Below are 26,548 nucleotides of genomic sequence, written 5' to 3'. Positions count from 1 at the left end.
ATGACATTTAAATCATATAATATAACATTTGAATAGTAGTTTAACTGATAAAAACAAAATCATATAAAAAAGATAAAGAAATCAAATCTCTCCCTGTCTCTCTCTTTCTCTCTCTCTCTCTCTCTCTCTCTCTCTCTCTCTCCCCCCCTTTCTTTCCCTGTCTCTCTCTTCTCTCTGTCTCTCTCTCTCTCTCTCTCTCTCTCTCTCTCTCTCTCTCTCTCTCTCTCCCCCTGTCTCTCTCTATCTCTCTCTCTCCCTCTTTCTTTCCCTGTCTCTCTCTTTCTCTCTCTCTCTGTCTCTCTTTCTCCCCCGTCTCTCTCTGTCTCTCTCTCCCCCCCCTTCTTTCCCTGTCTCTCTCCCTCTCTCTCTCCCTGCCTCTCTCTTTCTCTCTCTCTCCCCGTCTCTCTCTGTCTTTCTCTCTCTCCCCCCCTTTCTTTCCTTGTCTCTCTCTCTCTCTCTTTCCCTCCCTCTCTCCCTGTCTCTCTTTCTTTCTTTCTTTTTCTTTCTTTCTTTTTGTCTTTTCTCTTTCTATTTATTTTTTCTTTCTTTCTTTCTTTCTTTCTTTCTTTGCTTTTTCTTTTTTCTCTGTCTGTTTTTTCAGCTCGTCTCTCCCCAGGCCTTTAAACCAGCCCGTGTCGGTGGGCTCTGGTGGGCTTCTGTTGTTGCCAGATTGTGATTATTTGCCTGTTTTGCTCCTGTTAGTCTGCGTCGTGCAGCCAAACGCAGCAGCGTGGAAGCAGTAATTAAGTGAGTGTGAGCGCCGCTGCGGCTCAGAGCGGCTGGGAGACTGAAGGATTTACAGACCCTCGGCTCCCTCACAGACCCCCTGAGAGACCCCTGACTGTAACGGTCAGGGTTCAGTTAAAGGGCCAAATCACAGAGAACTGAACTCCTGCCCACTTTTTGAATAAAAACACTAAACCGGTCTTAAAGTCACAGTGACACAGGCCTGTGTGAACGATGGTGTGAGTTCGGACTGCGTTTGGGACGCAGCTCTGCAGGAACGCTGTAGTGGAGCTCAGGGACAAAAACTGAAGGAAGTCTAGGAACCGTTTAAGACAGACGGAGTGAACATGTTATAGATTATTGATCATAGATCAGCTCTGAGTGACTCTTCAGCTTTATTTTACACACTGGCTTACATATATATATATATATATATATATATATATATATATATATATATATATATATATAGCATCTATCAAACTTTAACTCGTGATGTTTTCTTTCTTTCTTTCTTTCTTTCTTTCTTTCTTTCTCTCTTTTTTGTTTTCTATTTTTCTTCCTGCTGGCTGTAAATAGTGATTGGTTGGCACATGATTTTAGCTGCGTTTAATAAAGTCTGCCTCCATTAAGTGGCTCCTGTATGGATGTTTAACTAGTCATTCTGACATACAGTACTTCACAGATATTTGTGTATGTGGTTATTATTACAGTGAACTACTGTATTGTAACACTGCTGCTAATTTACAGAGATAGAATATAAATTTCACAGATGTTTGTGTGTGTGGTAATTATTACAGTAAAATTACAGTCATTTCATTTTGCTTTTTACTGTAAATTAACAGGTTCGATTTTAACTAGTCATTCGGACATACAGTACTTTACCGTAATAATAACCACATACACATACGTCTGATATATAGAATTTACAGTATGTCTATTTACATTAACAGAAGTGTCAAAATACAGTACATGTGTTGTTTATTTACATGCATTTAACCTTGAAAATGAACAGATGAGTCTTGACCATGAAATTTTACAGTACTTTGACAGTGAAAATACGGTATGTCTAAATTTAGTGCAGTTGCATGCATTCACTCTCTCTCTCTCCCTCTCTCCCTCTCTCTCTCTCTCTCTCTCGCTTTCTCTGTACTATGTGCACAGGAAAGCTGGTCTTACTTACTGTTCACCGTGGATGAAGTGTCATGTAAATTGTAGAGCAATTTTGAGCTCTGAATGCAGAAAGACTCGCACACCGTCAGGCTTTCATGCTCTTTCAGTTTCCCGTCTGCATGTTTTTATAAGGGGATGCAGAGACCCCCACATGGTGCTGTAATGCTAATGCTAATGCTACATCTCAGCAGCTGTTGATCAGAATGTTGTTGGACAGAAACACTGAACAGAAACAGCAGGCGAGTTCACTTCTCTTCAGCGTAAACGTCCAGTTTCCCTCCTCTGATCTCCGTCACGTCTAATGCCTCTCGACATCTCTCTCGGCCTTTTCCAGGTCCCTCTCTCTCTCTCTCTCTCTCTCTCTCCCTTTCTCTCTCCCTCTCTCTCTCTCTCCCTCTCTCTCCCCCCTTCCACTTGTTTTTCTCACAGATGCCATTTTTGTTCTGTCCTTTAGTTTCAGACTGTTTTTTGTATTTTTTTTTTAATCTGCAATAACGTTTTGGTAAATCTGTGAAAGTCTGTCAAAGGACTGTTTTTAAGCGACTGAACTGTGATCCCACAGTGTCGTGTGTTTTTATTCCCAAAAAGAGGCTCCTACATCTGTAATAACAACCTTTTCGACTGAGAGAAATGATTTTCTGTCATCGTTCAGAAGGGCTTGGAAGTCTTTGTAAAAGTTTATGAGTCTGCGACTGCAGTAATAAGAAGTTGTGCGATCATAACAAATCATCCACTGTGTCGTTACCACAGAAAGTATTCTTAGATATCCTGCCTCCAGTCATTTTATGGCCCGACCACAAAGGGAAGCCAAGGCTGTATGGAAAAAGAAAAAAAGGCCCTTTTTTCCCAAAACCAGACTTAACCAATCAAAAAAGAAGAAACAACATGGCATGACATTCCGTAAAGCGGCTAAAAACAGCCTCCTTTAGGGCTACACGGTGTGTATCAGTGTTGTTTTAGGGCTACACAGTGTGTATCAGTGTTGTTTTAGGGCTACACAGTGTGTATCAGTGTTGGTTTAGGGCTACACAGTGTGTATCAGTGTTGTTGTAGGGCTACACAGTGTGTATCAGTGTTGTTTTAGGGCTACACAGTGTGTATCAGTGTTGGTTTAGGGCTACACAGTGTGTATCAGTGTTGGTTTAGGGGCTACACAGTGTGTATCAGTGTTGTTTTAGGGGAACACAGTGTGTATCAGTGTTGTTTTAGGGGAACACAGTGTGTATCAGTGTTGTTTTAGGGGAACACAGTGTGTATCAGTGTTGTTTTAGGGCTACACAGTGTGTATCAGTGTTGTTGTAGGGCTACACAGTGTGTATCAGTGTTGTTTTAGGGGAACACAGTGTGTATCAGTGTTGTTTTAGGGGAACACAGTGTGTATCAGTGTTGTTTTAGGGCTACACAGTGTGTATCAGTGTTGTTGTAGGGCTACACAGTGTGTATCAGTGTTGGTTTAGGGCTACACAGTGTGTATCAGTGTTGTTTTAGGGGAACACAGTGTGTATCAGTGTTGGTTTAGGGGAACACAGTGTGTATCAGTGTTGTTTTAGGGGAACACAGTGTGTATCAGTGTTGTTTTAGGGCTACACAGTGTGTATCAGTGTTGGTTTGGGCTACACAATGTGTATCAGTGTTGTTGTAGGGCTACACAGTGTGTATCAGTGTTGTTTTAGGGGAACACAGTGTGTATCAGTGTTGTTTTAGGGGAACACAGTGTGTATCAGTGTTGTTTTAGGGCTACACAGTGTGTATCAGTGTTGTTGTAGGGCTACACAGTGTGTATCAGTGTTGGTTTAGGGCTACACAGTGTGTATCAGTGTTGTTTTAGGGGAACACAGTGTGTATCAGTGTTGGTTTAGGGGAACACAGTGTGTATCAGTGTTGTTTTAGGGGAACACAGTGTGTATCAGTGTTGTTTTAGGGCTACACAGTGTGTATCAGTGTTGGTTTGGGCTACACAGTGTGTATCAGTGTTGTTGTAGGGCTACACAGTGTGTATCAGTGTTGGTTTAGGGCTACACAGTGTGTATCAGTGTTGTTTTAGGGCTACACAGTGTGTATCAGTGTTGTTGTAGGGCTACACAGTGTGTATCAGTGTTGGTTTAGGGCTACACAGTGTGTATCAGTGTTGGTTTAGGGCTACACAGTGTGTATCAGTGTGTTTAGGGGTCCAGTGTGTATCAGTGTTGGTTTAGGGGTACACAGTGTGTATCAGTGTTGTTTTAGGGGAACACAGTGTGTATCAGTGTTGTTTTAGGGGTACACAGTGTGTATCAGTGTTGTTTTAGGGGAACACAGTGTGTATCAGTGTTGTTTTAGGGGTACACAGTGTGTATCAGTGTTGTTTTAGGGGTTCACAGTGTGTATCAGTGTTGTTTTAGGGGAACACAGTGTGTATCAGTGTTGTTGTAGGGCTACACAGTGTGTATCAGTGTTGGTTTAGGGCTACACAGTGTGTATCAGTGTTGGTTTAGGGCTACACAGTGTGTATCAGTGTTGTTTTAGGGGTACACAGTGTGTATCAGTGTTGTTTTAGGGGAACACAGTGTGTATCAGTGTTGTTTTAGGGGTACACAGTGTGTATCAGTGTGTGTGTTTAGGGGAACACAGTGTGTATCAGTGTTGTTTTAGGGGAACACAGTGTGTATCAGTGTTGTTGTAGGGCTACACAGTGTGTATCAGTGTTGGTTTAGGGCTACACAGTGTGTATCAGTGTTGGTTTAGGGGAACACAGTGTGTATCAGTGTCAGTTAGTTGTAGTGGGCTACACAGTGTGTATCAGTGTGTGGTTGTAGTGGCTATACAGTGTGTATCAGTGTTGGTTTAGGGCTACACAGTGTGTATCAGTGTTGTTTTAGGGGAACACAGTGTGTATCAGTGTTGGTTTAGGGCTACACAGTGTGTATCAGTGTTGGTTTAGGGCTACACAGTGTGTATCAGTGTTGTTTTAGGGCTACACAGTGTGTATCAGTGTTGTTTTAGGGGTTCACAGTGTGTATCAGTGTTGTTTTAGGGGTTCACAGTGTGTATCAGTGTTGGTTTAGGGCTACACAGTGTGTATCAGTGTAGTTGTAGTGGTATACAGTGTGTATCAGTGTGTATCAGTGTAGTTGTAGTGGTATACAGTGTGTGTATCAATGTGTCAGTGTAGTTGTAGTGGTATACAGTGTGTATCAGTGTGGTTGTAGTGGAATACAGTGTGTATCAGTGTGTATCAGTGTAGTTGTAGTGGTATACAGTGTGTATCAGTGTGTATCAGTGTGGTTGTAGTGGAATACAGTGTGTATCAGTGTGTATCAGTGTGGTTGTAGTGGAATACAGTGTGTATCAGTGTGTATCAGTGTGTATCAGTGTGGTTGTAGTGGAATACAGTGCGTATCAGTGTGTATCAGTGTGGTTGTAGTGGTATACAGTGTGTATCAGTGTGGTTGTAGTGGAATACAGTGCGTATCAGTGTGTATCAGTGTGGTTGTAGTGGTATACAGTGTGTATCAGTGTGTATCAGTGTGGTTGTAGTGGAATACAGTGTGTATCAGTGCGTATCAGTGTGTATCAGTGTGGTTGTAGTGGTATACAGTGTGTATCAGTGTGTATCAGTGTGTATCAGTGTTTTGGTCATTTTTGCTGCTCGTCTCTGAGCCCCTGGCTGTCTTCCTCCGTCTGCGCCTCAGAGCTGACCTGTATACCTGATGACGCTCTCCTGTTTCTGGTGGCTGTTTTCTGACCCCGTTCGGAAGGGTGCACACGTCCGTCTCATCAGAGCGCGCAGGCAGACGTTCACTCCCTCCGAGAGGGAAAAGCCACTCAGCGCTGTTTAATCCTCCTCACGGCTGAACACGAAGGCCACTCAGGTTCACTGCACTCCACCTGATAGAGGATTCTGACTTACTCCGGTGTATAACAGCCAACCTGGAATCAAGGTGGACCTTCTTAGTTCATGGTCCTAGTTGTATTAAGCACAATTTATCATATCATATAAAAAACACGGTTTTCTGTAATCTTTCATCAAAGGACAGTGACTTTTAGGGACTCAGTTAAGCTTGAGTCTAATTTGAGTCTTGAGTTAGTAAGTGTGAGTCCGAGTCAAATCGTGAGTCAGGTCACCATGTGACTCAAGTGCAACTTGAGTCCGAGTCAGTGGATTTCTCTGCTGCATAACAGAATAAACACAGACAAAATGGATGGTCAGCAGTCAGAATGTGGTGTTTTCAGTACAGTTATGAATATGTAGGTTAGATGAACACAGTCAGAATGGACCTGTTCGGTTCCATCCAGAGGTACCAGGTCCTGGATGGTGACTGTAGATCCTGGACTTCCTCCAGGAGAGCTCTGGAGATGATAAGGATACTCACTCACATACAGAACAATCACAGAGCATATTTGTGTATTACTGTATTTTACTCTAACGTATAATAATTAAATTGCTCTCTGCTCAGATAAACAGCTGTACAGGTCGAGCTCTTGTGCCCAGTACTGTGTAACGAGGGACGTCGTCCTTAATGAGAGTGAAAAATATGCCTATGGATATTATACACGTGTGAGCTCTGTCCCAGAGATAATGCAGGATAAAGCCAAGGCCGCTCAGACTGTACCAGACGAGAGTGGTGCTCCCACATCCGCAGTGCTTTAGCGCAGTGAGGGGTTCGCGATGGGAAGTGAGATCCAGGCCCACTGCGGCCCTCCCGCCTGCTGATGGAGTTTCCATCAAGCTGTTGGGGGTCTTCGACTCTCTCTCCGCTGCCTCACTCTGCTCTCCTGTTTTTGAATCTTGCTGAAATGACGCATTGAAATGTATCTTAAACGCTCACAATCAAATCAGACTGTTGTGAGGTTAGAGAGCTTCGCTTCTGAAAAGCACGGATGTCCTTTTGTGGAGTGGCAGCATCAGCCTGGATGCCACAGGAGCCTATATTTCTTAATTAGCGGTAAGTGAGTTTTCTGGCTGGTAATCTATCGGCCTTCATTAATTTAATTAGCGGCCTTAATTCATTTCAAATGTTTGGCCGTCTGCTGTATTTAAGTTGTAGTCTATTTTTGTTTCAGTGGAGTGGAAAGAAATGCCAAATCATTCACAGACTCCTGCACATCGTTGTAGGATACATGCTAATAACATTCTGCAGCTGCAAGAATGAAATAGGATTATGATGTTGCAGAGAAATATGAACAAATCCTTTATTCTAAAAAATAACAATTGACTCATCAGTGCAATATTCTACTTTCCATCCTGGCGTTTCAGAAGATTAAACTGTGTTTCTGTATTTCTGACGTTTTTTTGAGTCTCTGAGGTTCGAGTCAGAGTCAAATATTGAGTCTCCAGGGTGTGATTCGAGTGTTGAGTCTCTGAGGTCTGAGTCTGAATCAAGTCTTAATTCAGTTAAGCGAGATTCTGAGTCATGTTAGGAGTCAGTTGAGCACGAGTTTGTGTTGTAAGTCAGTTAAACGCGAATCCGAATCGAGTTGCGAGTCAGTTATGCATGAGTCTGAGTCGAGTCGCAAGTCAGTTCAGTGTGAGTCCAAGTCGAGTCTCAAGTAAGTTAAGCGAGAGTCTAAGTCATGTTGCAAGTCAGTTAAGTGCGAGTTTGAGTTGTAAAGCAGTTAAATGCAAGTCTGAATCAAGTTGTGAGTCAGTTGGGCATGACACCAAGTTGAGTCGCAAGTCAGTTAAGTGCGAGTCTGAGTCGAGTCATGAGTCAGTTAAGCGTGAGTCCAAGTCGAGTTGTGGGTCAGTAAAGCGTGAGTCTAAATCGTGTTGCAAGTTAGTTAAACCTGAAACCAAGTTGAGTTATGAGTCAGTTAAGTGTGAGTCTGAATCAAGTCACAAGTGACCTTAAACGCTAGTCCAAGTCAAGTCATGAGTCATAAGCTGGAGTCATGAGTCAGCCACAAAGGACCTTAAACGCAAGTCCAAGTCGAGTCATGAGTCAGTTAAGTGTGTGTCTGAGTGGCGAGCAGATAAGTGTGAGTCTGAGTCATATATCAGTTCAGTTTGAGTCTCAGTCAATAGTCAGTTAAGTGTGTGTCTGAGCGGCAAGTCAGTTAAACATCAATCTGAGTCACAAATCAGTTAAGTGTGAGTCTGAGTCATGAGTCAGTCAAGTGTGTGTCAGTGGAAAGTCAGTTTAGCGTGAGTCTAAATCACAAATCAGTTAAGCGTGAGTCTGAGTTACAGGTCAGTTAAGCGTGAGTCTGAGTCACGAGTCAGTTAAGCATGAGTCTGAGCCACAAATCAGTTAAGTGTGAGTCTGAGTTGGGTCGAGTCAGGTCAACATGTGACTCGAGTCGAGTCAGTGGATTTCTCTGCTATGTAACTTTAGAATAAACACAATTAAAAGGAACTCAGCGGTCAGCAGTCAGAATGTGGTGTTTTCAGTACAGTTATGAATATGTAGGTTAGATGAACACAGTCAGAATGGACCTGTTCGGTTCCATCCAGAGGTACCAGGTCCGGGATGGTGACTGTAGACCCTACAGTCACGTGTGAGCTCTGTCCCAGAGATAATGCAGGATAAAGCCAAGGCCGCTCAGTCTGTACCGGACGAGAGTGGTGCTCCCACATCCGCAGTGTTTTAGCGGCTGTGCAGCGAGGGGTTCGCGATGGGAAGTGAGATCCCGGCCCACCGCGGCCCTCCCGCCTGCTGAGTGAGGAACGCTGGAGTTTTGATTGAGCGTTTGGGTGTCTGGCTCTCTCTCTCTCCGCTGCCTCACCCTGCACGCCTGTTTTCCTCAGACCACCCTTCGTGTTTTCATGCCGCTCCTCAGCGGCCGTTAAACCTGCTATTATTAACGCGGCGGCGCGCTGATGTGTGATTCGGATTGTTTGCCCTGCGCGGTACGAAATTAGCGAACGGCTAGCTCAGTCGGTTTAGCTATTCTTGTATTCTTGGGAGGAGGCGGGAAAACCTCAAGCCAAGGCTGGGCCTCGCGGCGGGTTTTCCCGTGCTATGCTAAGCCTGATATTTGTTGTTTCTGTTCGTTTGCTCTTCTGCGAGAGCCACGAGTCTCCGCAGCGGAGCAGGAACAAGGTCTTCATTCAGAGGGACGTGGAGGTTTCAGCCCAGCTGAGTTAGAGGCGTCTAAAACCAGCCTGAAGTAAAAAAAAAAGGACTGCAATATTACAAAATCTCCAAATAACATAATCTGAAGCTGCAGATGCTCATTTCAAACAGCACCAGAGGAGCTAAGTTTGGAAAGGACTCATATAGACTAAGTAAAACTGCAATGCTGTATTACAAACCCTACAAATGATTTCAGGTCATTCTACAGAAACGTCCATTTTTCTGTCCCTAGCGTTTACAGATATATTACACTTGAAAAACATGTTAGTGTTACAATTTATTTACATTTTAATATAAAACAATAAGTTATTTTAACAATTACACCTTCTTGATCCGTCAATTTAGCAATATTGGTTTATAAATTAATTATCTAGAATTCCAAGCACCACAGAAGAGCACGTCCTCACAGTCATGTGTGAAGGCTGAGGCCATATTTTGAAGTAAAAAACATGTTTTTCTGCTATTTTAACTGCAATAATCTTTACATGACTTTGAAATATATGATTTAAATGACAAAGAAAACAAAATAAATATTATAAAACATATAATGAAAGTTGTTGTCCCCAGGAGACGTGTCACTGGTGTTACTGCGTAACAAAAAATCTCTTATTTTGAAATAAAAGTCACACTGATGACATCAGTTGACTTCCTTTTACCTGTTTTCTGAGGATCTATTAAGAAAAGCACATGGTGAGTCCACTGTGTCTTTCAGTTATCAGAGATTTTCTCATTTAGCTCATGATTTCATATGAAGCTTTTAGCTGAAGTCACTGGTGTGACTGACTTTATTCTGAGGTAGCTGTGAAAAAATAGAATCCAAATGGATTAAATTACCTATTTTGGTGGATATTCCATGACTGACAACATGTGGTTTGATGTTCTGTAGCAGTTATTTTGTGAAATGCATTGTTCATTAAAAATATCTCTGGTGTTTCCTTTATTATGTGTAACACCAATGAGGATCAGTAACACCAGTGACTCCTATAGAGAGACAGAAAAGTGGACGTTTCTGTAGAATGACCCTTTTGTCTTCATGTGCTAATTTTGGCTAATTGCACCAGAAAAGCTAATTAAAAATGGTCTTTTTATATGTTTTAACTGTCTTAAAGTATAGAACTGCAGTGGAACTTAATTTATCTAACATCTCTCAGTATAGAAACTGAAGCCTGGTAGACTCCCTTCTTCTCTTTCTGGATCCTTTTGGTCTAAAATAAAATGCTAACGCTCCAAAGTGGGAGGAGTGATCAACAGTAAAGCAGAACAGGAGCTGAATCACCAGTTAAAAGTCCAGTGAAATGGTGAGAAAGGCATCACAATAGTATCTAAGATGCCAATTAAAAAGATGTTAATGCTAACAAGCAGCCCAGATTATGGGAGTTTACCTGCACTGAGAAATCTGATTACTGAGCTAAAATCCAGCTCTCTTTATCAGATTTCTTCATCAGATTTCTACATCGGACTATGGTGTTTACATGACCATTTAAATAATCGGATAACTGCAGAAATCCGATTATGATCGGATTATTGAGTGCATGTAAACGCACTAATTGTTTCTGATTTGGTAGTAAGAACACACTGCATTCAATGTTAGCTCGATTTGTGTGGAATGTTTCATGTTTAGGTTTCATGTTTAGACTTTCTGAAATGAACGGAGAAGAAAAGAGTCGACAATAAGTGTCTTAAGTTACTTAAGCAAAAGAACAAGGGAGGGAGTGTGTTATCACGAAATTACACACAACCTTGCCTGTTCTATTGTTTTTATACAGCAGTTAAATAAATAAAGTAATAAATTAATAAACTGGGCCGTGAACGCGGCGTTTAATATGTTTTAATGTTCGCACTTCCTTCACCAAATTATAGTTCCTTAACAAGCAGCTTGTTGCTACGTCAGAGTAACGAGCTCCGCCCACTCGCTGCACAGTCGGCAGTTCGTTCTCCAGCTCCTTACACTAAATTCCCAAACTGTCATCACCACTGAGCAGCTTTTCAGTCGGCAGCTGTGACAGAAGAACAGCTAAACAACCTGGAATCAGCCAGAAATGAACCCAACACCATTCGCCAAACTAAATGGGCTGTAAGATGCTTTACAGACTGGCTGGAACAAAACAACATTAATACTGATCTGGCAAAAACTGACAAAACTGAGCTGAACCTGATATTGTGGCAGTTTTATGGCTCAGTCTGATTTGGTCAGACTCTGAAGATCAGACTACACGTTTGGCGAATGGTGTTGGGTTCATTTCTGGCTGATTCCAGGTTGTTCAGCTGTTCTTCTGTCACAGCTGCCGACTGAAAAGCTGCTCAGTGGTGATGACAGTTTGGCAATTTAGTGTCGTTTCATCTTCAGAGTCTGACCAAATCGGCTGTCGGTCAAATGTGATCTTAAAAGTATCCAGTGGAGTGATACAGCGTTTGTGAAAAAACCGTGATGTTATGGTGAAATAACAGCACGGATAGAACGCTTCTCAACCAATCAGTTTGCGTGGCCGGAACTTACCGTTGTATAATACTGGATGAAAGTCCTCAGTTAATAATGCAATGAAATGATGGGGTCAATCAAAATGATGGGGTCAATCAAAACGTGTCTAGTTTCCTCCCACCTTTATATTTGAACTTGGCCAGAAAAAGAAGGGATTCGGCTTCTGCAGAGCGAAAATAGCAGCGAATCGCAAAAAAAAGGCCTTCATATACCAGAACTTATATCAGCTGTGGGCGCGTACTGCTGGATCCAGTGGGTTTTAGGGGAGGAAAGGCAAATATTATTTAAAGAAACCCAAGTGACATCATCAATAACCACAACCTCACCAGATATGAGTATGGAAACATCACAGCCTTGGAATGTTGGGGGGGGGGTGGTGATTATAGGCCTGTATGTGGGCCTGCTATACGTGCCGTGCTAAATCTGAGCGTGGTGGGCTAGGGTAGGTGGTCTGGTGGTTAACGTATTTACTCGGAGGCTCTCTCTGGGGGGGACTGGTGGTCATTGTTATTTTAGAAACCCACCCCAGAACCAGCGTCCTGCAAAAGCAGGCCTGTTTCTGTCTCCGAACGTTCCTTTAATTACCCGTGCGGAGTGACGAGTCGCTCTCGGGCCACATAAAGCAGATTTTGGCCCCGGCCTTTGATTTGGCCCCTTTGAAAAATCTTTGATTACAGGAACAGGGAGAGTAATAGATCTGCAGTGTGGGTCTGAGTGCACAGTTTTATCCTTAACTAGTTATTTTGCGGCGGGTTGGGGGCAGCTGGTTTCAATAACAGTGGAGGGAAGCGAAGCCAAAAAGGCCCGACGCGGCCAAGAAGCTGTGGGAAAAAGGGGGCAATTCTCTCTCATTATCAAACCCCTGAGTTCGACACACACAGCGGCAGCTAACATCCAAGAGCATTTTAAAAAGTGCAAATGCATCGAAACGCATTCGCCTCAATCATTTAGACTTGTGCGAATGGAACGCAACAATCGAGGCTTTGTCCTTGATGTATGGCCGGGTAATTGCATGGTGTTTTGTCGTAAAAGTGCAGCGATCGCATTTTCGGCACTGTGGCTTTGAAAGCGTGGGAGTGGTCCGCTTCCAGCTTTTCTGCGCCATCTTTTCACCGCTTGTCCTGTTGCAGAGTGCCATTGTATCTGGCTAGTATCATTGTTCGCTCGATTTTGTGTGGAATTCGTCACGTTTAGATCAATTTCTGAAAGAAATAGAGACGGAAATAACAGTTAGTAGCATGTGATTGAAGAGAACCATCAGTTAAACAGTGAAATTAAGGAGTTGTTAACAGAGGCATCGCTATAGAGTGTACGACACTAATTATAGCATTGCTAATGCTAACAAACGGACTGTATTAGGGTCATTCCTGGTATGAAAGCCATTCTGTCTCAGTCTGAAGCTTTAAAATAGGGCTTTTTTGTTGTCTAGATTAGTTGATGAAGCAAACAGTCAACAACAAGTATCTTAAGCAAATAATGGAGCTAAACATCAGTAAAAATCCACTGAGATGATGGGCTGGTTCTCAAAGGCATCACAGTAGTATCTAAGATGCTAATTATAGGGATGCTAATGCTAACAAACAGTCCATATTATAGTCATTCCTGGTATTTGGTCCCTTTTGAACCTCCAAACTTGAAGTGACAAAAGCCGTCGTTTCCAATTTGGTAGCTATAAAAACACACACCTGCCGAAAAGTGTTTCTGTTGGTTCCTGAAGGTTTTGTAATGTGTTTAGGCTTTTTAATGGGTTGACTTCACAGTGTAAAGGATCCCAGTGGTTTAACAGGTGACCACTGGCTGATCCTAAATGCATTTGGTGGCTTCCTAATAGGGTCTAAAGGTGTTCTACAGGAAACTAGTGGCCTCTATTGGAAACTATTGAGCCAATTCCCATTAGAAAGCATTCAGTGTTATAATAATAATAATAATAATAATAATATCTATTATGCTAATTATGGGGATGCTAATGCTAACAAATAGACCATATCAGAGACATTCCTGGTATTTCTTTTGGATCTCTAAGCTTTAGACGATGAAAGCCACTGTTTCTGATGCAGTAACTTTAAAAAACGTGCACTGTTTGATTTTGCATTGGAATCAAGTTTATTAACTGAATCAAGATCAAGCCAATCACCATTTGTTTGCATGTAACTGAAGAGAGCAACAGTTAAAACCCAGTGAAATGAAGAAGCTGCGCACAGAGGCATCACAGTAGACTGTACGACACTAATCATAGGGATGCTAACAAACGGCCTGTATTAGAGTGGTTCCTGGTATTTAGTGGCTTTTGGGTTCCCAGACTTTGAAAGATGACAGCCATTATTTCTCAGTCAGTAGCTTTAAAGTAGAGCTCTGTTCCGTTCATCATGAAAAGATCAGTTTATGAAATATCGAAGCGGGCGGTCAACCGAGCTGAATCATCAGTTAACAGTCCAGTGAAATGATGGGGTCGTATATGGAGGCATCACAAAAGTAACTATGATGCTAATAACAAGGACGCTAATGCTAACAAAGAGCCCAAATTAGGGTCATTCCTAGGGTTTGGTGCCTTTCGGACCTCCAAACTTTGTGACAAAAGCCACTGTTTCTGATTTCCCTGATAGCAAGTGGATAGCGGACCACTGTCGGCCCGCTGATCGCAAAGCTGGTGGTCCACTGGCGTTTTGCTCAGCGTTTTCCGGGCAGCCCACCAGTGGTTAAGCAGAGTATTAGACTTTTGTAATATTTTTGTAATATTTGTTTTAGTTTATTTTCCAAAATAAAAGTCTGGGTGCATCTAAAATCTGTTTGAGGAGACTAAAAACTAGTTAGAGCTTGTGTGCAGGACAGTAATCTGGGTGGTCCGAGGGGGGGGCAGCAGTGGCAAACAGTCAGCGGGGTGCTGACCTTATCAAGCCAGCGGACCGATATATACTGGCTGTCTGGGTTGGTAGCTGTGAGAATACATTACATTCAACATGAGCTTGATTTTGTGTGGAATTCCTTACATTTTGATCACTTTATAGAAATGAAAGAGAAGAAAACAGTCGAGCTGAATCGTCAGTTATAAATCCAGTGAAATGATGGAGTCGCTCACACTTTAGGAGATCATTGTTTCTGATGCAGTAACCTTAAAAAGTGCATCATTTGATTTTGCATGGAAATCATGTTTAGATCAGTTCGTGGAATGAAGTGCGAAGCAGCCAATCACCACCTAGAAGCGCGTAATGGAAGATAAAAACAGTAAAAACCCAAAGAAATGAAAACCTTTGTTTCTGATTCAGTAGCTTTAAAAATAGGGCTGTGTTCTACGACCATCATTGTTCATTTGAACTCATCATGTCTAGGTCAGTGGATGAAACAGGGAAGTAAAGAGTCAACAAGCTTACAGTGAGCCAGTGAAAATGATGGGGTCGTTCACAGAGGCATTACAGCGGTATTGCGAGTTCTGTATGTGTGTCTAGCTCATTTTCATGTCCTGTGAGACATCTCAGTAGCCTCTATTATGGTCTTGAACTGTATCTCACCTTAATGTAGCCACTGTTGGCCAGTGGGGAACCCTCAGGGCCTTCTAGGCCTTCAGAGAAGCGATACAGGAGGGAAATCTGTCACAGCACACTAAATTTATTTATAGATGCATTATTTTCTGAGTTTTTCAGAGGGAGTTGCTGATAAAGAGCATTTCCACTGGTTCTGATTGCTCGTCTAAACCTGCGTTTCCACCAAAAGGGTTTTTTCTTCAAGAGTTTGTCGATGTAGGCTTCAGAAACTCAATTCGTCGCTAATATTTTATGGATGTTGATCAAGCTTTTTTCTGTAGCTGTAGCAGAAAAATTGCTCGTCGATAAATGAAATGTTGAGAAAACCTACATTGGAAGTAGGAAAGATTTCCCTCCTGAGCTTCTTACACTAAACAGCGTGATGGAGGGGGAGCGCTGGACTGAGGAGGCCACTTCTCAGCTCTTACAGAGAGAGATGTCCAGCATTTCTAAACATAAAGAGCTCAAACAGCTGTGGAAACGGAATCACGGCTCTGATAGAAAAATAATAATAACGATAAAAAATAAAATAAACGGGATGTTATTATCAATAGGTTACTAATACAAGTTGCAGCATACATGAAGTTAGAGGTAGAAACATCAAACATTATATCAAATTATATTATAATTATATAATATATATTATATATTGATAAACCAAAACTTATTCAACTATAGCTGTTTACAGGAAATGATGTCACAAAAATCAGTTTAATGGAAACAAGCAAAGCAAGATTTTTTTTGGGGGGGGGTTAATTTTATAATTTTATAATTTTAATTTTATCGCTTGTGCAGAACGTCAACAGAAACATACAGTCCTGTGCAAAAGTTTTGGCACCCCTGGTTAAATTCATGTTGATTTTATAAGTGAACATAACTTTGTATCACACTAGTAAAACATAAAATGTGGCCTGTGCAAAAGTTATAACAAGCTATTTTGTGTTTATGCATTTTTTCCAATGTTACACTTGATAAATATATAGAAACTGTGCACTAAAATTGTGCATAGATATCCTGACCAATGTCACCTATCACTGAGTTCTCTGTAGAGGATGTGTTAACTTATTAGGTTAATCAACTAATCGTAATTTGACTGGTTCATACTCTTGTGCACGATTGCAGCTAACGATGCTAATCATTAGCATGCTGATGCTAGAACAAGAAGCTACATCAACATATCGTTGTTTGAACAAAACCTCATATCTGCAAAATGGTAGCTTTGCAGGAGAAGGAAGTTGAGCTCTGTATACAAAGTTCTAGACTTTTTCAATACTGCAGTTCAGCAAACTAATCAATACTCAGACTTTTAACTACTTTCAATACTTTTAATACTTTCAGTTCTTTATTTTAATGAGCTAGCACTCAGTGTACATTGGATTTACCTGCATTTGAAGGCCTTTGTAGTATCTTGTCAAGTGAAAAGATCTTATATCTAGTCAATATTTCTAATATTCCCCATATTGAGATGGTTGTGGACTTACTGTAAGATTATCTAGCTCATTTCTAGACATTATTTATTTGTTTTAGGTATTTTTTAAGTAAATCTATCTCTCTATACTGACAGATACTTTTGCTGGTTTCAGTCTAATTTCTTACAACAACAAGCAAAATGATCTGCCGATGTAGTGAGATAATGTTACTTAATAAAATTACTTAAAGCAAGTAAAAATATCTAGGAATAAGGCAAATAATCTTAAATTAAGCTTACAACAATCTCAACAGGAGAAATATTAGATTTATTGATTATATTTAAGATAATTTTACTTGCAGTGTAAAAAAGACTGAATAAAAAATGAAGCTGTAAAAATTTGAACTCCTTTCTGTTTTTAAACTAATAAACAGTTAATGTTCAGACGACGATGAGTGTTTTAACTCTGTGCCATAGTATCGTATCGTGATACTACACAAAATGTTAGTATCGTGACAACCCTGATGTGTATATTAATAGCAGCCAAATGTGAATATAAGTAACCGTTACCTGAATATTGGCTTGAGGGCTGATACACTGGCTTTTTACATTAATACTGCAATAACAAAAACCATTCAACTAGGGTTATCTTCTGAGGCTGCTTGCTAATAGTACTGACGAGGCTAATAGATTTAGCTACGTGCAGAATGGTTTTATATGACGTGGATGAATTGAATTAATCAAATAATTCAATAATCAATAATTCAATTGACATTAGAATTATTTGCACCCAGTGTAATCTTGGTGAGATTTGTGCTCCAGGTCACGCGTCACATCTGTGAGTTCCTCTTATGTAAATGTTCTAGAAGTGATCACCAGCAGGTTTTGCTTCCTGAGTCTTTATTTGCTCTTCAGGACAAACTCCTTCCACCGTGTCAACTTTAAATGGGATTTAATGCCAATGATTGTTCAAAGCTTTCACATAATTAAACAGTTAAGATGTAAACAGACTCGTTCAGAGTGGTTTGGTGTGAAACGCTTCTTACCAAAACTTACTGAGTCAGAACTGTTCACAGTGGTGGTGATAGGAACCAGACGTCCACCTCTAAAAGCTCCCTCACAGAAAGTTACTACATGAAGTGGTTATGAATTCACTGCCTGATGTCTGAGACATTGAGTGTGTTTACATGCACTCTGTAATCTGATCATAATCAGATTTCTGCAGTTATGGTCATGTAAATAGCACATTCTGATTACTCAGATCAGAGTAAGGTCTAGAAATCTGATCAAGAAATCTGATAAAGAGGCTGGATTTTGGCTGAGTAATCAGATTTCTCAGTGCATGTGAACTCTTACTCTGATTTCTTTCGGATTTCTCAGTCAGCATGTGTGAAAACAAACGGTGGTACCGGAAAATAAGCGAGCAGCGTCACTGCGAGACGCAGCAAAACACTTTTGGAGCAACAATGAAACCGACTACATGCTTGACGAAATGAAGGATTTAAATATTCTTCATCTTCTAGATGATGTTTGTTCATATTTTCAGGTAAAGTGGCTCGATGTTTATAAAAAGAAGCCGCAGCATGAAGTTTTACGTTATGTTTACGTCACGTCTTCTTCTGTGAATTTATTGGCCGGTTGCAAAGCAGAAATCTGATTACTGTCTGAGTCATGTAGACCTGGAGTTTTCACATTATCTGATTACCCATGTGCACGTAAACGCGCTGATTGGTTTACTGACACAATCTGATTTTCTGCAGTTATCGGATTATTAAGTGCATGTAAACACACTCAGTGTTTTATGATAGTTTTGAGAAGATTTTGGCCATAAACTCCATTCATGGTGGAGGGATACATGCAGGGTGCAAAATAGTCCCCAAATAAAACTTATTATTTCAGATTTTCCACTATTTTCCATCATCAACATTCATATAAACTCAGAAGACTCGTGTAGGTTCACTGGTGGTTCTGGATAGTAAATAAAATGTCTGTATTTGTGTTGTAGTCATGGCGACCCCTGGTTCCTGTCACCACCACTGCAAAGACATCTGAACCATTTCACACCAAACCACTCTGAATCACTCTGTTTACGTCTCACACACTGAATTATGGAGAAAATGCATCCCCCACCCCGTCCCCCTTAAACCAAATGTGGTCAATCAGCCAAGACATGTTTGGTTCACTATTACTATAAAGTGGCATCAAGTCAATTCTGATTCCTGGCAACAATATGGATGGTGTTTCTCCAGAAGGTCCTGTCTTCCGTTTGGGCCTTTAAGCTTCTTAATGCCTTATTCATGATTCTCTGAGCGTCTCCATCCATCTTGTTGCTGTCCATTCTCTTCCTCTGTCCCTAGTTTAATAGTCTTTTCTCATAAACTGGTTCTTCTCCTATGTCCAGAATAAGAGCTTCAGTTTGGTGATCTGGCCTGGTTTGGTCAAAGATCCATTTGTTTGTTTTCCTTGCCATTGAAGATTCTCTCAAAAGTCTTCCCCAGCACCAAAGTTCAAAGGCATCCATTTTATTTCTGTCCCACTTTTTCATCCATAAACCACAGAGAAGACCATGGCCTGGACAATGCTGATCTTTGAGATACATGATTACACTGAAGCTCTTTTCAAGTTCCTTCATCCTTGTTCTGCCGAGTGACAGTGTGTCGTATTTCTGGACTGCTGGATCTTTTGTTGTTAATAATTGATCCAAGAAGGCAAAGCTGTCCACCACTTCCACATCTTCTACATCGTTTTCTGTTGTCAAAATCTTTATTTTATTCATATTGATAGTTATATTAATAACTTTCTTTATAAGGGCCTTCAGATCCTACCGACTTTCTGCTATGAGTGTCTTGTCATATGCAAATCAAAGGTTTTTGATCTTTCTTCCACCAATCCTGAATCCTTGATCGTCTTCCTCCAGCCCAGCTTATCTTAGAATATCTTCAGCATAGAGGTTGAACAGGTATGGTGACGCTGGGCAGCCTTGTCGAGGTCCTTTGCTGGGGTGGAACCAGTCTGTCTGTCCATTTCTGGTCATGACTGTGGCTTGTTGATCAGTGGTCAACCCTCACAGAGCAGGTACTGGGTGGTGGATCATTCTCAGCACTGCAGTAACACTGACGTGGTGGTGGTGGTGTGTTAGTGTGTGTTGCGCTGGTACGAGTGGATCAGACACAGCAGTGCTGCTGGAGTTTTTAAACACCTCAGTGTCGCTGCTGGACTGAGAATAGTCCACTAACCAAAAATATCCAGCCAACAGCGTCCTGTGGGCAGCGTCCTGTGACCACTGATGAAGGACTAGAGGATGACCAACACAAACTGTGCAGCAGCAGATGAGCTATCGTCTCTGACTTCACATCTACAAGGTGGACCGACAAGCTAGGAGTGTCTAATAGAGTGGACAGTGAGTGGACACAGTGTTTAAACACTCCAGCAGCACTGCTGTGTCTGATCCACTCATACCAGCACAACACACACTAACACACCACCACCACGTCAGTGTTACTGCAGTGCTGAGAATGATCCACCACCCAAATAGTACCTGCTCTGTGAGGGTCCATGGGGGTCCTGACCACTGAAGAACAGGGTAAAAGGGGGCTAACAAAGTATCAGAGAAACAGATGGACTACAGTCTGTAACTGTGGAACTACAAAGTGCACCTATGTAGTAAGTGGAGCTGATAAAATGGACAATGAGCACAGAAACAAGGAGGTGGTCATAATGTTATGCCTGACCGGTGCCTATTTTCTAGTATATCTCCTGTTATATTAATGTCAAACAGTGTCAGAAACCACATAAAAGGCTAATTGAAGCTTCTACTGATGGTTCTAAATGCCATTTTGTTTGTGTTGCAGAGGGTTTCTGTCTGCCTGAGTGGGATGGAATCGTTTGTTGGCCTGAAGGTGCTCCTGGAAGAACCGTCTCCACTGCTTGCCCTGAATACATCTATGACTTTAACCATAAAGGTGAACGCCTTTCTGTCCCTGCAAACTGCTGCTGGCCTGAGTTTATGTAAAAGAGAAGAAGAGCTGGATCTGTAAACCACCCCTGAAAGTGTCTCTCGAGGAGATCCTGATGGGGGTTTTATGTTAAAGAAGCTTTTAGGGCTTACTGGCCCCTCAGGGTTGTTTCTGTCTGACAGATTTAACAGTGATAGCAAGAACACTGCAGTATTTTATGAAGTGTTGTTTAAGAAGCAACTGGGAAGTAGTTTTGATCCCTAACCATTAAGATTTGATTGGCCTGTCCATGCTCTGCCCGCAAAAGTTCTTTCATAGCTTCTGCTGAGCTTTACAGAACAAAAAAATACCATTCAGCCTACTAAAAAACTGGAGAACAGACTCGGTTTATATCACAATACCTACATTTAGAGTCAGTTATTCACTCAGCCTAATGAGAAACTGTAGAACAGACTCAGTTTATATCACAATACCTACATTTAGAGTCAGTTATTCATTCAGCCTAATGAGAAACTGTAGAACAGACTCAGTTTATATCACAATACCTACATTTAGAGTCAGTTATTCATTCAGCCTAATGAGAAACTGTAGAACAGACTCAGTTTATATCACAATACCTACATTTAGAGTCAGTTATTCATTCAGCCTAATGAAAACTGTAGAACAGACTCGGTTTATATCACAATACCTACATTTAGAGTCAGTTATTCACTCAGCCTAATGAGAAACTGTAGAACAGACTCAGTTTATATCACAATACCTACATTTAGAGTCAGTTATTCATTTAACCTAATGTGAAATGAGAATGGCAGTTTTTCCAGTTATACAATATACGGTACCTATAAGTAGATGGGATGAATGAGTAACTGACTCTAAATAGGACAGGAGAGGACAGTTCCTTTTACAGTAGAACTAAGAAATACCTTTCCTGGTTCTTTTCAGTCTGAAAAATGTTATAAATATAATTCACCTTGAAGGTTCTAATACTCCTAACACTGCTTGACTCGAGGATGGGTTGACTGCTGTCCCTCTGAGATTAGAAAGCCTGCCCATTGATGGATCTGTGTAACCTATATGGCTTAAACAGGGTTTCCCTACAGGGCTAAGCTAACTATATTCTAAGTCCCTCAACTCTAACCTCAGAATAGATCTTGCTGGAGCTCTTTTTCCTTTGGGGGAATGTGATAAGTATAAAAGGCCGTCTCTGAAGGTGTGTTAGTGGCGCACTGTCATAACAAACCATTATAATCCTCTCTGCCGTGCGCTCTCAGGAGGAGTGTAATTTTACCTTGTGGGTTTAGTTTGAATAAATGTGCCACCTCCGTCTAGCTCTCGCGTCTGTCCACCGCACCAAAGGCAAACGAGAGCCGTCAGCACGGCCCTCACATTCCTTAGATGCTTCGCATTCTGCTTTTACTTTTGGGGGAAAAAGGAAATGAAAGCATTAATCTGTATGGCTTTAGCTTTGTGCTGCACCTCTGAGGAGAATAGCTGAAATCTGTCCATCTGAAACAATAGTTTGGCTAAAAAATGCAGTTTCCACACCGCATTTCCCAAAAGTAGTCGATCAGCCGGGACATGCTTGGTGTCTGAAGTTTGCATATATATATATATATATATATATATATATATATATATATACACACACACACACACATATATATCGTATTTCGTATTTTGTTCTCTGAAAAAGAATATATTGTTATTATTGCATGTTATTACACATTAGATATTATTATTATACATGTATAACATTTGCATAGTTTTAAGTGCTATAATTAATTGTACATAGACATTTTCCTCCCTCTCTTTACTCTTTTTAAACGAAGGTCTTTATTATTGAGGGAAAAAGAAATCCAAACCTACAGGGCCCTGTGTGAAAAAGTGATTGCCCCCCCATTAAAACATAAATTAACTGTGGTTTATCACATCTTTGGAAAGCTGAGTTCAACTTCCCTAACAACACCCAGGCCTGATTACTGCCACACCTGTTCTCAATTAAGAAATCACTTACATAGGACCTCCCTGACAAAGTGAAGTAGACCAAAAGATCCTCAAAAGTGAGACATCATGCTACGATCCAGAGAAATTCAGGAACAAATGAGAAACAAAGTAATTGAGATCTATCGGTCTGGTAAGGTTATAAAGCCATTTCTAAAGCTTTGGGACTCCAGCAAACCACAGTGAGAGCCATTATCCACAAATGGTGAAGACATGGAACAGTGGTGAACCTTCCCAGGAGTGGCCGGCCGACCAAAACTACCCCAAGAGCACAGGACGACTCATCCAAGAGGTCACAAAAACCCACAACAACATCCAAAGAACTGCAGGCCTCACTTGCCTCAGTTAAGGTCAGTGTTCATGACTTCACCATAAGAAAGAGACTGGGCAAAAATGACCTGCATGGCAGAGTTCCAAAACGAAAACCACTGCTGAGCAAAAAGAACATAAAGGCTCGTCTCAGTTTTGCGAGAAAACATCTTGATGATCCCCAAGACTTTTGGGAGAATACTCTGTGGACTGACGAGACAAAAGTTGAACTTTTTGGAAGGTGTATGTACCGTTACATCTGGCATAGAAGTAACACAGCATTTCAGAAAAGGAACATCATACCAACAGTAAAATATGGTGGTGGTAGTGTGATGGTCTGGGGCTGTTTTGCTGCTTCAGGACCTGGAAGACTTGCTGTGGTAAATGGAACCATGAATTCTGCTGTCTACCAAAAAATCCTGAAGGAGAATGTCCGGCCATCTGTTCGTGACCTCAAGCTGAAGCACAATTGGGTTCTGCAGCAGGACTATAATCCAAAACACACCAGCAAGTCCACCTCTGAATGGCTTAAGAAAAACAAAATTAAGACTTTGGAGCGGCCTCGTCAAAGTCCTGACCTGAATCCGATTGAAATGCTGTGGCATGACCTTAAAAAGGCGGTTCATGCTCGGAAACCCTCCAGTGTGCCTGAATTACAACAATTCTGCAAAGATGAGTGGCCAAAATTCCTCCACAGCGCTGTAAAAGACTCATTGCCAGTTATCGCAAACGCTTGATTGCAGTTGTTGCTGCTAAGGGTGGCCCAACCAGTTATCAGGTTTAGGGGGCAATCACTTTTTCACACAGGGCCCTGTGGATTTCTTTTTCCCTTAATAATAAAGATCTTCATTTATAAACTGCATTTTGTGTTTACTTGTGTTATCTTTGTCTAATATTTCAATTTGTTTGGTGATCTGAAAAGTGTGGCAAATATGCAAAAGAATAAGAAATCAGGAAGGGGGCAAACACTTTTTCACACCACTATATATATATATATATATATATATATATATATATATATATATATATAACTGCTGTTGGACCAAAACAGGAGAAGGAAAAAACATACTTTACTTTTAATGTAAGCAAATGGAACCAGACCTTTTGTCCAAGTAATTTTGGGTCATTTCTTTTGGTCCAGTGGTAATGAAATTTTCACATAATGTATTAAACATGACCATTTCACCAGTACAAATAAGGCTAATCTGCTGAAGGCTGCAGTGGTATGTAATTTGTTTGTGACATCACAACCATGATCAGTTGAAAACAAGCTGTTTTGGCAGGTTAGTTTCCATTTATGGACTGTACAGTGTTTACATAGCGCTCCCTTCAAATGAAACCACTTTTGGTTCCCTTTTACTGGGTGGTTCCGTAAAGAACCCCTTTTGTAAATCAGATGAGAAAATCGTTCTTTAAAGAATCGTTTGATAAAAGCTCGTTTAGGAATCCTAAAGAGGTTCTTCTACAGCACCGCAAACTCTTTTACTACCTGAGAGCAAAGACAGTTCAGTGTTCAGCGCTGAGGGCCTTTAAAGTGCACGGCGAGGTGAGGGATTTCCCACTGAAAGGCTGTGCTAAGTGAACCGAGTCCAGACGGTGACGGGTTTTATCTCCCAGAGTGCCCCGCTCCCAGCGAGCGCGCCTCACCTCCATTAGAAGCCCATTAAAACGCTGTTAGAGGGGTGTTAGATAATGACATTGTTCTGCTGAGGGGCCTCACTGCAGCCCAGCCCAGCAAAGATCCCCTTTTGACCTCAATCTGGGTCACAATCGACACTTTTTACCCCACAGCGGTGGCAGCTGGACCACTTTCATGTGTTCACCCGTGACTTCGCTTGAATTCCGAGTGCTGTACAGGGTGGTGTGTGAAAGTTTGTGCACCCCTGGTCAGATTTGATCTTGTTGATGATTTTCTGAGTGTAAATTAGTGAACTTGTCCTCTACAGAGACACACTACTGCACAATTTAATACACAACTACCGTTTATTTACTGAGTTTAACATATTAGGGAAAAAAAACAGAATGTGGCCTTTTTATATTCTGCACTTTTTATGTGCACTTTTTATATTTCATTTATTGTTTTATTTTAAAGATGTTGAACCCAGCAAATTAATAGAAAGTGTTCACTAAAATCTGCACATATTAAAGTGTGTCTCTGTAGAGGATGTGTTGGCTTTTTTTTAATGTTTATTTTTTAAAGCAGAAAAAAATGAAACAGGATTAGACTTAGAAAACTATTATCACATATAGATACTTACATATATTACATATGTGACTTAAAGTAAAAGAGATCCATTCATCATGAAATTTTAACATAGCTTAAAAGCAACTGGTGTTTTCAAATATATATATATGTATATGCAAAACAATGTTTTTTTAAAAGGTTCTGTTCTGACAGTGATGAGATACATCATCCATAAAGATGATATGTAAAACTCAATGCCCTGAGATGGTATGAAAACTGTTGTTTGTGGTTGTGTTGTCTCTTTAGGTCATGCCTACAGGAGGTGTGACCTGAATGGAAGTTGGGAACTGGCCACGAGTAACAACAAAACCTGGGCCAACTACAGCGAGTGTGCAAAGTTCCTCAGCCACTACAACCAGAGCCAGGAGAGGGTATGCAGTACACCCCCCACCACACACACACACAGCTTATACACAGTATAGTGCAAAAGTCAGAGACCACCCTTCATTTATTTACTTCCCAGTCAAAACTGCTGTTATGTGCAAGCATTTTTCATTATTTAGTAATTAGATATTTTTTCAGATTTAAGATAATCCACATGCACAAGTCAAAGGACAATAAGTGAAAAACCAGCAGTTTCCAAAACTGATTAAAAGCTCCAGAGACAAGGTTCCTCCTAACAACCACCTGGAAGACCCTGGTAGACCCCAATACTGCCCCCATCAGATAAACACTTAAAGCTTTCATCTCTGAGAGAGAGGAGAAAATCAAGCTGCTTCAGATCTGAAAACATCCACAGGTGTTTCTGTCCATCCTTCCACTGTGAGAAGACGACTCAGCGCTGTGGGTCTGAAAGGATGTGTAGCTGATCAAGAAGAACCTCACTGAGAAAAGGAGACGGACACATCAAACAAAGAAGCTGAACGATGGACTGACCACCCCAGAGTCCAGACCTCAACACCACTGAATGTGTTTGATTACTTCAGAAAATGATCAACCAGCTTCTAAGACTGAACTTTGGAGGTGTGTCTGCAGATTCTTTGAGGAACTGAAAGTGAGTCTCCTGAAGAGAATGGAGGCTGGAATAAAGGTAAAGAGAGACACACTGAACACTCAAACAGCTGAGAGTAGATTTAGCTGCTGAGGATTCTGGGTAATTTTCTGTTAAGTATGTGTTCTTTTTTGCTGATGCTAAAAAATGAATAGCTTGCATTTAACATCTGTTTTGACTGGAAATGAATGAAATGAAGGGTGGTCTCATTTGTACAGTACTGTATATGCTTTCACATTTTCCTGACCTTCAGCTTTGGTCACTCATTTTCAGTTTCTGAACTGTGTATAAAAATGTACCTTCCTGCAAGTTTTTCTCCAGCAAAAAAAGAAAATTTCACTGTAAGGAAACAAAAGTGCTTTCTTGAACAGCCTGCTACTAAAATCATACAAAATACTCGTTTTTACATCATTTTTAATGCATGAAAGCTTAAAATTCAGCTGTAAGAACAGCAGAAGCTGATACATCATCTTTCAGCTCTCCTTGAGTGTCCTCGTAATTGTTCTCGGTCTTCTGAAGGTCAATGGCCGTGTCAGTGTAACCAGACTTGTGTTCACACTTAACCCCTTCCTGTTTAATGACCGTTAAACTCCGGCGTGAAAGTGTGCGTGTAAGGGTGTTGAGAGTGGGGAGGCAGTCGGGAGGGCAGTGATATGTGGGCCTGGCTCGGTGTAATTCTCTGATGTA

At 41.2% G+C, this 26,548-nt stretch overlaps 1 protein-coding gene across 1 annotated transcript in view; it reads left to right on the top strand.

The window, feature by feature from the left end:
- Positions 1-26,548, top strand: part of pth1r (parathyroid hormone 1 receptor) — a 141,335-nt gene that overhangs the window by 78,159 nt on the left and 36,628 nt on the right. The window contains exons 3-4 of the mRNA XM_036597262.1: positions 20,211-20,321; positions 25,117-25,241. Of these exons, the coding sequence (XP_036453155.1) occupies positions 20,211-20,321; positions 25,117-25,241 (236 nt within the window). The remainder of the gene's footprint in view (positions 1-20,210; positions 20,322-25,116; positions 25,242-26,548) is intronic.

This window comes from Colossoma macropomum, unplaced genomic scaffold (genome assembly GCF_904425465.1).
Source record: "Colossoma macropomum unplaced genomic scaffold, Colossoma_macropomum, whole genome shotgun sequence".
NCBI classification, from domain to species: Eukaryota; Metazoa; Chordata; class Actinopteri; order Characiformes; family Serrasalmidae; genus Colossoma; species Colossoma macropomum.
The sequence above is the reverse complement of the archived record's forward strand: the minus strand, read 5'-3'. Positions and strand labels throughout refer to the sequence as shown.